The 13,599-nt window shown below is 42.3% G+C and overlaps 1 protein-coding gene across 1 annotated transcript in view; it reads right to left on the bottom strand.

The window, feature by feature from the left end:
• Window positions 1-447: 447 nt before the first annotated feature.
• The window catches only part of APCDD1 (APC down-regulated 1), a 95,272-nt gene continuing 82,120 nt past the window's right edge, over window positions 448-13,599 (bottom strand). The window contains exons 4-5 of the mRNA XM_069216493.1: window positions 7,517-7,838; window positions 448-1,632 (exon numbers count right to left, since the gene is read on the bottom strand). Coding sequence (XP_069072594.1) covers window positions 1,178-1,632; window positions 7,517-7,838 — 777 coding nt within the window. The 3' untranslated portion in view covers window positions 448-1,177. The remainder of the gene's footprint in view (window positions 1,633-7,516; window positions 7,839-13,599) is intronic.

Raw genomic sequence — 13,599 nt, 5'->3', positions numbered from 1 at the left:
AGGTGTTTAAAAGCCTAGAGGGTTTGGTCTTCATTAATTGATCCCTTTTGTCCTTTTCAATGAGTATATATAAGCCCTACTAAGTGATGGCTGAAGCATTCCCACCAGATTCGCTGCCCTGAACCCACTGACCTAGTTATGTGTGCAGCGTCGGGACAGAACTGCAAGCGAATGGGCCCTTTCTAGGAACAGTTGAAGTCAATCAGAACTGTTACTCCTACTTAAGTCAATCCATGTTTTAGGAGAAAGACTATTATTCCTATTACAGGCAGATTTACTATTACTGAGAGAATTATTACTGAACAATTTCTCACGTGTAAAGAGCACATAGGTGATGTCAATGCCCATGAGACCCCCGCAGTACCGCGCATGTTTGATATATGAAGAGATGTGGATAACAGTAGTCCTTCAACAGATACTAATAAAAGATAATAAAAGACAGAGAAATGTCAGTTTTAAAGCTTTAAAGCAAGACAAAAAAACGAGACTGCAATCTCCACTAAATCTTTACACATTATAGCCAGCTTACAAAATTAGTTATAAAACTGTTTTAAATTAATTTACACTTTTTAATTTAGATGTTTACCACTGAGCAACTCAGTAGCAAAAACATGTATATTTAGTTTTTCTTCTCTTTGGTTTCATACCTGAAAGGTTATGTCTTGATAAAACCCATTGTCTTTTGTATATACATATGTACAATAATGTTATTTGTTTGCAATACAACTTTAAAGAATAATTCCTGATCATTTGTCCCAGAAAAGGAAGGAATACTGGGTGCCAGGGGGAGGCGAGAGGGGATATAGGGTGAAAAATAATGGGGCGAGGGTGAGGAAACATCTTCAAAGGGATATTCTTGAGCAATATCTTTCCCCAAAAATATACAATTAATAATAATACAAAAACAGTTCTGTCTGCAGTCCTAAAGTGCAATTACTGCTGTGCAGTCATGTCAGGCTGAGATCAGAGAAGGCGAAGTTCAATGTCCAGGCATCAAGCGAGTGCTGTTCACTACGGAAGGAGGAGGAGCGGAATGACAAGAGGGACAACAGCTCTGGCTTCCAAGTGCATCAAGTAAATACATGTTTCTTCCTCGAGGAAAGAAAGTCCTCAGTCATGCGGTATCCCAATTGAACAGTCAAGGCAAGGATAGTCTTTTTTCTAAACTCCTCTGTTTTTAACTGAAAATGTTCCAATGTGAAACAGTACAAATAAGCAGAGTCATAGCGCTCATGACGAGGAGGTGGAATTGGTTGTCAGTGGCAGCGTTCCTGTTAGATGCTCTATGGCGCTCCTCCATAGACTCTGCAACTCTTGGCGCTGATGAAGCGCACTGAACCAGGGACATTTGGTAAGAGGTGGCTCTTTTCTCAGGTCGGTCAGGGCTGGATCCGTCACTGGGCCGCTGGCCGTTATACAGCAGATACCTCCCCCGTGCGTCCTGCTCCATCTTGAAGAGCTCATACTCCATGTGGGGGAGCCGGATCCCCAATGCAACGCAGCCGTTGGTGTGGGTGACATCCTGCTCCACTCCGACCTGCCAAGAGCCCTCTGCCCCACACTCATTCCCATTGAAGACGTTCAGGAGAGAAGCAGTGGCCAGGTCCATGGGTGTTACCTTCATGTGGTTAACTAGAAGTAAATGGAGAAGAAAAGAATTTACTTGTAGACGCTATCCTCCACACCATTTATAACCACAGGCAGTGAGAAGAACATTTCAAATCCATTTGACAATTTATTAATGTCTTTGACTATTCACATGCTGCAAACTAAATTGTCTCATGTTTAGACAAAATACTTTATCATTTCTTATCACTACCTATGTCAATGGTACTCTTATCATCGACCTCTCCAGGATAAAAGACTTATTCCGACTTACTGGGATCTGATATTGTGACCTACAATTTACACACAGTTCTCTGCAATGGACACTCAACCCACGAGCTGTCTTACTAGTCTTTTTGTTGTAATGACCAATCCAAATAAAGTAAATTGCGATTTCATGTTCAAAGCTACACACAAGGAAACTTTTGTGATTATAACTGAGGATAGATATAGACTAAGTGCAGATTAAATGTCAACAGGCTTCAGGTAAATACCTATATGAAAAGCTACAAATACAGGTAATCAGGGAACAACAGTATCATGTCCCCTTAGCTGGGGGGGGGGGGAGGAAATGATTGTAGGATATTCACTGTGTGTTTAGTCCGTCATTATGATAATGGATTAACAATCACTGCAGGGCATTGGAGCGCCCACTGAGTATGTGCTCTAGGGCCATGTGGGGGCACAGGATGAATGGGAAGTTGACAGCAGCAGGTAATCTTCGCAATTGCAGTCAGCAGCGTCTTCAACATGTGCTTGTTTGTGAAACGGGGATCTCTTCTCTTTGACTCGTCAGTGTAAGCCCATGGACTAGATGTAGGAACGAGCTGCAGGTCAAGATGGATGCATGGGCCCTGGGCCACGAAGCATATTCCAAAAGCAAACTGCAGAACTGTGCAAAAAAGTGGGGCTGGGTAAGTGGCACTGTGATACAAATACTTTAAAATTCTTTAAAGGGACTTTACAATGCATCACTAACTCTATGGTGATCTATGTGTTACGCTATTTCTCATCAATAGTGCATAGATCAAATTGTTTGGGATTTGCTAACACAGCTGGATATGTACACTATTGGGTGTACTCTGCAAATTGTGCAAGTCAAAAGAAACTCTGGCATGGGTAAGGTGTGATTTAGTTAATGGGGAAAAGGGTAGAGGAGAAACAGAAGTCCTAATAACACTTAAGATGGCCGAGAGATGTCCACCTATACCATGCACAGGGAATGTTGTGCCCATGCCCCTCATTGCCATTCGTGCACCTGTCATGCGCCAATACTACTCATACTCTGAGGTTCACAATGCTTAAAGCCTCTTTTATGGTTTGGGGATGTGGAATATCTGCCTGATGGTGCAGAATGCCCCAGCTGCCCTATCTGCAATGCACAAACATATATATATAGAAAAAGCGTGGATGCGACATTAGCCAAACTTAAATCAGGCCCAAAACATTTATTGTGGCTAATTCTGGGAAAAGGAATGGCTGCACATAAACATTCATAAAAGGGGCAGGTCCCTGAGTTCCAAGTATACAATATGTGTTGGTTGACTGTGCACACACATTTTAAGCAGCCAGCCCAAGAGAATAACGTGGTTTAGAAGTCAAACAAAGGCTCAGAGTTTTCACCAGGACTGTGGACATCTAATGTCTGAACCATGTGAATAAAAACACTATTTGATACAGCAGCTACTACGGAGATGAGACTATTCTCCTGTGGAGGATGACGTCTGAGAATGAAAGTGACTGGAGTCCCTTCTTAGACATCGGTGAGGCTCGGGCCGATAGCGAGCTCCCTGAGACAGGTGTACTTCAACAGGGGATAGATAAATATCAGCGAGGGTTTGTTGACAGGTTCTAAAGGAGCTTCCCTTACTGGGTATATAGCTGATGCGGACAATGCTGCAGACAATGGTTAGCATCATGTAGCTTCACTTTAGCTGTCTGCTCAGAAGACCCCAGAAAAGGGCAGCCGCACATTGGTGTGTTTAAAACCTTATGAAGACCAGTCAAAGCAGCAAGGGAGAGCAACAATTAAATCCCGTTTAAATCTGCCATACTCATCGTGATCATAAAAGGCAATTTCGTGGATTGCATGCTTACTGTCATCAGAAAAGGCAATGTGGGGGTGCATGCTCATCCGTTAGAAAAGACAATGTGGTGGGCTGCATGCGGGTATCAGAAAAGACAACGTTATGGTCTGTCACCGAAGTTGAAGATTACCAGTGGTCTCTGAGACCCTGACACATATGGCACCACTCATTCTGCTTCCCTTATTGACTGCCCTCGAAGGCTGAATCTTGGTGTTGACCTCCAACAGGTCAGACCACCTTATGTACCCTGCCACACCTATCTGGTTATTTTGGACCCAAGCTCCAGCCTCGATGCATGTGGTTGCATCGCCAGTTTCTGGTGGTTTTACACTGCCATGTCTTGTTGGTCTACATCTGTACCAGGCTATAATTTGAGATGTTTTGCTTGGAAGCAGTTCAAGGGCGCTCTCAGCCTTTGCAGCCCCCATGGCATACTGGAGCAGACGTGGACGTCAGGCAAATCCAATTGTGTTCTAAAAGCCTTCCACTGCAGCCCTAATGGCTTCCTCTTCATCACCAAAGAAGAGGAAGCTTGAATGAGCGTTGATGAAAGCGGGATCATCAGGGGGCCTGAAACTTAGCCATCTGCGGGATGTTTGTATAAAGGTAAATATAGGTCCAACCACTGCACAAGGGGAAACAACAAACATATTCAGCATAGTATCCAACTGTGCTTCAAGGCAGTACTGAATTGTCCTTTTTGGTCAAATAAACCCAAAGCTAAAAACACACTTCCTGTTGTTTATTTCTAAAAAAAAAACGTAAAGGTCAATGTTAAAGATGAAAACGATGTACAAAATATTTTCTGATACAGACAATTCACAGTTTTGCGAAGAATAGGAGCCTTAATCTTTTCAATAGCAGAAGAAAACCTATAAAGTGTAAAATCTCTTATACGATTAAATCTCTTTTTTTTTTAAACAACAAAATATTTCCATCCTCGCATGCGTTTATTGTTTTAACTTACATTTACACATGGATTCTCCTTCGTTTGCTCTTATTTGCAGTACAAAGATATTGCTTCTAGCTACCAGTTGATTGGTATTTTCCGACACTTTTGTAAACTCCTGTTTGCACAGGAGTCAGAATTCTGAGCTGAGTGGTATTTACCACAACCAGTAATTACGTGAAATTACTCACCTTTCCTTACATTTCGGCAGGTCAACCCTGCCCGTATTTAACAAGAGAAAAGTGTACAATGTTTACTATATAATGAAGCTTTTAGTGACTTAAGCATAAAATCTACATGTTATTCCCCCAAAACTTGGAAAAGGTGTGATAAATTACATAATCTACGGTATTATCATTTAGCAGGTCCGATAAATAGCATCTACTCCTCTGACCAACTAGGAATACGAGTCATAAAATTTACCATGCAAGTGATAAACAGACCATCTTGCCTGAGAAGGTACTCCTTTTTCTGTGCTTTAATATTTTACTGAAAATTGATTACATGTTGTTTGGATGCTTAAAACGTCATATTGGTACAAAAAGTCCCTTTTTGTTTCTATTTCTAAAATAATTTTTAACATCAGCTGTGACGCTTATGAACGCCTGTGGCTTGATTTTAAAGAGATCAGTGAGATTAACTGCCCACGCCTTTAGGTGTCTAACGGCCATATTTAGTAAACCCAAGGGGGTGAACATGCCATGAAAAGACTCTTTCAGCCCCAATATCAGTGCCATCACTATCTACTGTTGACTCTTCAGATATGTTGGCGGTTCAGATACCCGTTCTGGCATGAGCGGTCCGTCACCATGTGTGGCAGAGTAGATCACATAAAAGGTCTCCATGCAAATGGTGACAAACTGTCGAGAACAGGTGGATATTGTCTCTGACATGTTGTAAGCACCCACAATATTATTAGAGAGGCTTGCGTTTGGGCACTGACAATGGACCCCCAGTTGTAGCTCACATTTGCAGACAGAAACGTTTATGCTGTTTTGGTCACTAGACTGTTTTTTCCACCCAAGTGGCCTATTGGATAGTGTATACTGCTCCCATGGTGGAGAAAACTCCACTGTGTTCGTGGATCACTCTAAATATGGCAGACTGTGCTCTACAGCCTTGGCAGTGGATGTAATGCCAATAACAATAGTGATAGAGAATCTACCCACCAAACTTCTCTAGGTACACTTGGACAAGCCCCATTTGTCATAATTATCAATCTTATAATATGTGAGCATGATCTTCCACAAAATTATTCAAAGCAAAAAGGAGCTTCCCAACGGCTTAAAAACAACCATAAAGTTAAAACAAGCATTTACAAAGCAATGGGTCTCGGCTTTGCTCGAGATACAGCTATTAGCCTTTTAAACTCCTAACCGGACTTTTCTTGCCACATAAACTGAAAAGTAAAAGAGTTTTACATAAGCGAGCCGACGGCCGCCATAAGTACAAAGCAGACACACAAAAGGAAACAGAAGTTCGCTCATAGTAAAACGTATCGGCAAAAGTCCAATTATCCACGTAACCAGCAAAAGTACAATTATCCATATAACAGAGTGTATGTCATGCAAGGCACTCAATTATTGCCCAGTGAGATCGCGCTATGTAGGAAATAAAAATAAAAAGTAGTCTAGAAACCATACAGAAAACATCAAGCCGTATGTTTTCAATAGTTGGCCGGTGTGCAGGCATGATGTATGCATGCCTTTCACTAATGAAATCAAGTGAATTTTAAAAGGGAAGCCCACGAACCAACCAAACTGATGGGCGTGACATGGGAGTGGGTAAAAGCCCACAGAGATTACACCAGGGACAGAGGGCTTTGCGCGCTCTACCCTAAAAAAGTTACTGCACCTCTGGCATGTTTGCTATTCTGAAAATCCACAACGACCACTCAAAGGGCTAAAATGTTAGCTTTAAAAATCAGTCAAACCGATTATTCAAAGGTTGTGTATTGAAAGTGACAAATAGCCTATTCCTGTTTATCAATCTCACCACCACTTAAATGGCAAAAGTGAGTCCGAGACCCACATGTCAACTAAGTATCGTATGAGGAATCCGAATTTCTGAGACTTGTATAGAGACAACTAAAAAAATACATTTCTCCACATCAACTTATGTTGGACTGACCATAAAGTACACAAGATGATTTACTGCTGTTGAGAAATCATACTCCATGTTGAGTTTCTCTTTGTAAAAGCATGTAAGTGGTACGGCTTTTTAACCAAAGTATACAGGGAATGAAGCTGTAAAATGAATCAGTAAGCCACATTTTCTAAAAAAATATGTTTTCGACTTCAGTAAACCGTCCTTGCTACCCCTGAAGATGGCTGGACGTGTTTGTGGAACATGCTTCGTGTATGTGGGACTAGTATCAAAGGACTTTAAAGAAATTATTTTATATCCCTGCCTAAACCTGTGAGCTGACCTTCAGTTTGCAAACAGTGATGGCAGGACTTCCTAAAAGACACTGTCAGCACTTCTCAATGGGTGCCCAAAGTGCTACGTCTTCCATCCCTTATTCTAAAACTGTTATATGGCGGGTGCTAGGTAATGATGAGCAAAGTGACAAAATTCCTCTCTGGGTGTTTGCTGTGTGAGCATATACGGTGGTGTCATGTCAAAAGATGACATTGGCATGATGAACATATGAGGTGGTGCACTTATAAGTGCCCCATGGTTAGAATCAGGACCCTAGGGAGGGGCTAGGCGCTATCATTTCTCCATTTAGATAGCATTGCTGCTTTTAGAAAAATGTTACCTGTTCACAATAAAAATGTATTTAAAAAGTGGAGCAATTTCATATTTTGATGACAATTGTCTTTCAGTTTAATTAAGGGTTCATCTGCATATTTGTATAGAAAACATTTCATACCTTTAAAAACAAATTCGGTTCCGCCCATCACCTTGGACGAATGCACGCCTCTGCTGTAGCGACCCTTGGCATAAATGGTGAAGGTAGGATGCTTGCAGATAGGATCTGAGTAGTGATAGTAGTGACCTTCCCAGGTGTTGTTGTTGTCATGGAAGATGAAGTGTCGGGTCAGGAAGAGGACCTCTGGGCGCACCTCACATCGTTGGCTCACCCACTCTCCATGCAGCCCAATGGTAAGATCAGCCTTCGGCGGTAGAATGGGCGGGTGGTGCTCATCTGAGCGGTAGATGATTCGACAAGCAATGCAGCTGTGATCGTGATTCTGAAAAACATTACACAATTCCATTGATACGGTTTGTAAAGAAAATGTAAACAAACTTCTAATGTAATTTACAGTTGTAACAACACCCCCAATCAACCTCAATTTCCGATCCCCGACTGACATTTATTTGATGTGGGATTTAAGGTACAAGCAGGAGTAGCATTATGCATAGGAGTAACATCCACATATAAGCTTCAATAATTACAAGCAAAAGTTCAGAATAATGCAATTATTGGGTTGAGCATTGCAGCGCGCAAGCGCTGCTTTTCCGATGTGTTGGTATGTATCTGGGCTTTTAACCACGCCCACTGCACGCACACCATTATCACTCATTCATGGGCTTGCCCTTCAAAAATCCTTTAATTTTGTTGGTAAATGCTTTACATTTGTCCCTCCTTGGGGCGGTTTAGTTACTGCCTTGGACATCGCCCCAGTTACATAGCTAATTGCACTTTTGCCGATACGTTTGACTGTGAGCGAACTTCTTTTTCCATTTGTGTGCTGCTTAACACTGATGTCATGGCACTTTGAATCGGCTCACTTATGTGAAACTGTATTACTTTTCATTTTCAATTTATGTGGTAAGAAAAGTCCAGTTAGGAGTTTACAACACTAATAGCTCTAACTCTAGCACATGCGAGACCCATTGCATTGCAAATGCTTGCTTTTCTAGTGCAGTTAGTACTGATTCTCTCGTTCGCATCATGGTGATTCGTTGTCAATGTAGGGATGCAAAAATTCCTGTGATCATAAACAAAACATTTCGCTTGAAGTTCCAGGTGAGTCACCCAAATTATGGCTTCCCGAACCCTGTCACTTTTTCTCAGTATTGGTCTAGGTAGTTTTATCAGGACATGGACGTATACTTCAAACAAAATCTGCAGACGCAGTCACCCATTTTGTCAAATTCTGTGGTGGCTGGTGTTTGTGGAGTTGGACGAAAAGTCTGCTGTCTTTAATGTAGCAGTAGCTATACGTTACTATTTCCCCATGGCAAACCTTTCTAAAAATCATAGAAAACAAATGCAAGAAAGATTTTAAATAGGATGGAAACAGTGTAGGAGATAGTTTGGTTTTCTGATCATACAACGTACACCGGGTTCTAGGTCGCGCCAGAACCCATAGAAACTGACATCCAAAGGTTATCTTTGGTACCTTTGCAGAAAGTTTTCCGACCCCTCCACCTGGTGCCCATTGACACAACAGCGTTAATATTCCAGAGAAGGTGAGCTGGACAAATTTGATTATAATCTGAGCCACAGGTATAGACCATTCTGTGTCCCTTAATTAGAAGCCATGCTGTTGGTTGTGGTTACATCACACCAGCTTCCCTCAGCATAATGCCACAGGTGGTGCATGGCATTGGCCAGCTGATGGTGGCAAAAAGTACGAGGCTTGTTCGTAATTGAGGGGTAAATTCAGTTATCAATACAGCTGAGCATCAAAGGTGGAGGAAATCAACACATTTTATAATATGGCAGCCAATACACAATGCAATTATCGTACTGTCTTAAATAATGTTCACTAGATAGAAACAATTACAATTCTGGTGACAACAACTCAGATGTTCGATTGTATTTGCAGAAGCATTACAAGAAGACCTTGGGTATAAATGAGACTGAAAGTCCTAGGATATAAGGGCCATGAGTAAAATGAGTATTCTGATCCCATGTTGGTCTCTCCTGACAACAGTGGCCAAATTCCAAATAAAATCCCCTGTTGATGACGAAAGCAAAAGGAAGAAATGTGCTGTTAGGGGTCAATGGCTCTTGCAGTTTGTTGACATACCAAACTTTACCATCCCGAAGCTGTTTGGAATCTGATCATACACAACAACCTTTTAATGATAATCAGATCCACTGTGCGTCACACTGATTTGAGTAGAAGAGTATGGATGTTCTTTATTTGAAGGGAACTTTGCTACCTTCCATTGTCAATATATGTTTACCAAGTGGATTTTAGTGATAGACAACCTAATTTGCATAATTATTTCTTCCCTATATTAATGTGTTACACTCTTGCTCCACACTTACCTTTTCATGAAGAATTGGAATCCTCACATTAGTAACCACATAAACATTGTGTAATAGATAGACAGTTCATTTGAGGCACTCCATCAGCAATGGACAATGATGGTTGGATTAAATAAACTCACTTATTTGGATGCAACCAAAATCTGCAATGACAAGTTTGCTAGAGAAGATCTACACAACATGCTGCCCGCAGTGATATTCATAAATGTGAGTGCTCTCTGGTCTTGAACCCTTGTATCAGGCACTGTATCCCTCTAGAATACTGGAAACCCAATGAAACTTTGGGGGGAGGGAACAGGAGGGGTTGGGGGGAGGTTAGGGGGTATGGTCTGTAAACATCCGTCTGTTGGTATAATGACACATCCGAGAAGGGCATACGTTCAGCAAGCAGAGACCTTCAATGGACACGGGTGGCTAGTAGTTCAGCTCTGAGATAGGTAGCTAACTTTGGAACGCTGGATGGGTGGTGAGAGACATTAAGCTCACACACTGTTGATTGTTTATACACATTGCTTTCAGCACTGTATGCAATACTGTAGAAGTGGTTTTGTGCTGCACCAAGTTTCATTTATTCCACAAAGCCGGAGATTCCGTGCCCAGTTCTGTGGGGAAACGCTTTGCTGAGTGGACTTTAAAGTGCGTGGAAACAGCCCACAGTTCCAGATGCGTGTGGTTCGTGCACCTCCACAAGAGGGGTGGCATCCTCCATTATTCAGGCAACAGAACCACTTTGCAGTCAGGTGTATCAAACTTGGACTTAATCCAGCTTTATCCAACTATGAGACGGTATAGTCACTCTAATAACCCCGGCTTAGTGCTCTAACCCCCTATCCAACAATCCCATCCAGGGTTTTGTTCCCATAATCACCACGACTGACACAAGCACCACAAAGGCTCGCCAGCACTCGACAGAGTCACTTCATTCGGATCAGGAGCGCTCTTTAGTCTATGAATGAACAAAGGAGATCTTGGCATATTAAGAAACACAAAACACTGGCCCCGTTGGGAGGCGAGTCGCCACTCGGAGGCAGTGCGTCAATCTTCGCTAATGTTGTGAGGCTTCTTGTTATAGGAGCCCTCTGCAGATTGCGTGGCAGCTGCACACAATGGGATCAAACGGAGCTGAAAGCAGCTCTCTGGGATGAAAGAAAAGCCCTTCGCCACGACACAACAACTTGTTTTATGTTTGCCATTCGCTGTCGAGCCCTGTTTACGTACATTGGTGTGGAACATGAAAGTGATACTGTGTTCGGAGCGGATGAGGGTAAAGCGTGCCTCTGTGCACACTCCAACCACTTGGATCTAAAGATAAAACTGGATAAAATGGATGCTAAGAGTCTCCAATCATATCACGTGCAAAACTTCATTGATATTTGCATATGTGCAGCTGCGTAAGTGGCACTTAATGCCGCGCGGCTGTCTGCCATAGAGAGAGTACTCGCTTACCCTATCATAATCAAAATAGCAGCTGTGGCGAAATTCGGGCTCAACGACAAAAACAATACGGCTCTAGCACCTGCGTGAAGTGACAGTCTGCAGAGACAGCAGCGGACATTTTCTGCCCACACTCCTCAACGCGATCCTGTCTTTTTTCTATCTGCACGTTAATTGCATGATAATAACGTCCTCCAAATGTTGTCCTAGCAACTCATGCAGCAGTTCCCGTTCTTTCTGAAAGGATGTGCTTTTGAAATAAGCGTTTCGTGGTCTTTTCCTGTCAGTTTGTTGACTTTTAAGTGGCTGAAAGAGGCAAGTGAGACCTCTCTGGCATGATGGAGTGATATGTTATGGAACACAATGACCATGTTTTAGCACATGCACTCCTCTCTGCGGGGGCGGGGGGTCAGGAGTCCTAAGGGTCACATCGGGATGAGAAAGTTGGAAATGTCACTCCCTGATACAATTTGCCACTCGGTTTTTGAAAGCTGTGGACGCCTGGGCTTGCAGTTGCAGAGATGGATGGCTAGTTGAAGTAAGGCAAACCGAGAGCTATTAAAATAAAAAGTACTTTTCCATTTTCGGAGTTTTTTAATGGATTATTCTAGACCCTGGAACTAGTTTAATGGAACAGGGCACAGGGAAGAGCTCTTGAACTTTCAGGATGCAGGCAAGACTGTGAGGAGTGTGCATTAGGAACAGATCACTCTGGGTCAGTGGGTAGGTGAGTTAGTCCCCGGGGTGGTTCCTGCCTTAGGGCGTTGAGTCGTTGCCCCACTGATATTTCGGCCCTCCGGCCCCCACCAGTTAGTCGGGTCTCTGAACTGTGGAGGAACACTAAAGGAGGCTGCTTTGCGGCAACCGAGCCCCCTTTGTTTAAGTTTATCTCACATATTACTTAGGGCTTTCACATCACTAGAAGAGGGTAGCAGAATTCCGAATGTATTTCAGTGTTCTTTCTATGGGAATGCCAGCATAAATCTGCTAAAGTAGTGCTATTTACTGCTTACAACAGCGGACATCACTAATAAACAGACGTGGGACAAGAAAATCAATCAATTTTGTAAACCACTGAGCTGCAGCTAGTTGAATCGTTTCTTGTAAAGTATAAACTGAAAAAAACATAAACTGCAAAAACAAAATTTAAATCATGCATACATATCTCCCTTCAAAAAAACCGGGCATTTTAAAATTCCTACGTTCCTCCACTCTCACTTTCCACCTGTTATAAGAATTATTTGATATATTAATGAAACCTCATGATAGCATAAATAAGGCATGTTCTTCATAGTGGTTTAAGTGCAAATTGAAATTTATATAGGAAAATATTTTGGAGGGCCAGTGTTTGACTGTCTACGTTTCAATCATCCATGTTTTTCCAGTTTTGGTTTTCACATGGTATTAGCTAAATGCCATCACATTCTCTAAATCATCTACGAACTCATAAAGACCATTCATAGGTGGTGTAGAAGGCAGGTGGCAACAGTAACCCACCTGCAGAAGTTAAAGTCACAGAGCAACCCACAATGTATAGCACATCATGACAGACCAAAACCATTTTCTGGCATCAGATGTAGATGTGTCCACTGTTCTCAGGTTCTCTAGTGCACTATTACGGCAAACATGTAGAATTCCGCAAAACCAGAATCAGTGCAGTTATCTGATCATCATTAACTAATTGTAGATTGTGTTTAAGGAAACTTTCCGGAGCTGATGATTTCATATTAAAAGCTATCCTTCTCTGTTCAAGAGGCAGCGATAATCCAAAAGGAATTTTAGTTGGCATACGACTGGCCTCTTCAACGACCTGGCAATGGCATGAAAATTAGCAATCAATCTCTGCTTGGATAATGAGCGCTCAAAGAAAAGTATTTGGATAACTGCATCTATTTCTGACTTTCAGAATGGCGTAAATGGTTTGGTTTAAAAAATGTCTTATGGGGCTCATCAGAGAAACATACAAAACATTTCATAAAGTGTGATCCACTGCCAAGGATGGAAAGGGGAACTAAAAGCAGCCTAGGCAAAAATGCTCAAACCATCCCCACTCCTTTTGTCTCCTTGAACAATCTCTCCCTTTCTATCCATCTATTCTCTCTCCCTCTCTCTGTCTCCATCCCTCCTCTCTCTCTTCTTCCTCTGTGATTGCTTTCTCTTCACCTTCTCCCTTCCTCTCTCTCTTCCTCTCTCTCCTGAAGCCTCCATGTGTCTGCTGCAATTGACAGAGGCACCGGGAGCAGCACTGGGCCTTAATGCCGGTCTTCAAGGCCTGCAGCCTACCGGGGAAATGC

This window comes from Pleurodeles waltl, chromosome 2_1 (genome assembly GCF_031143425.1).
Source record: "Pleurodeles waltl isolate 20211129_DDA chromosome 2_1, aPleWal1.hap1.20221129, whole genome shotgun sequence".
NCBI classification, from domain to species: Eukaryota; Metazoa; Chordata; class Amphibia; order Caudata; family Salamandridae; genus Pleurodeles; species Pleurodeles waltl.
This window is presented reverse-complemented; position numbering and strand designations above follow the sequence as displayed.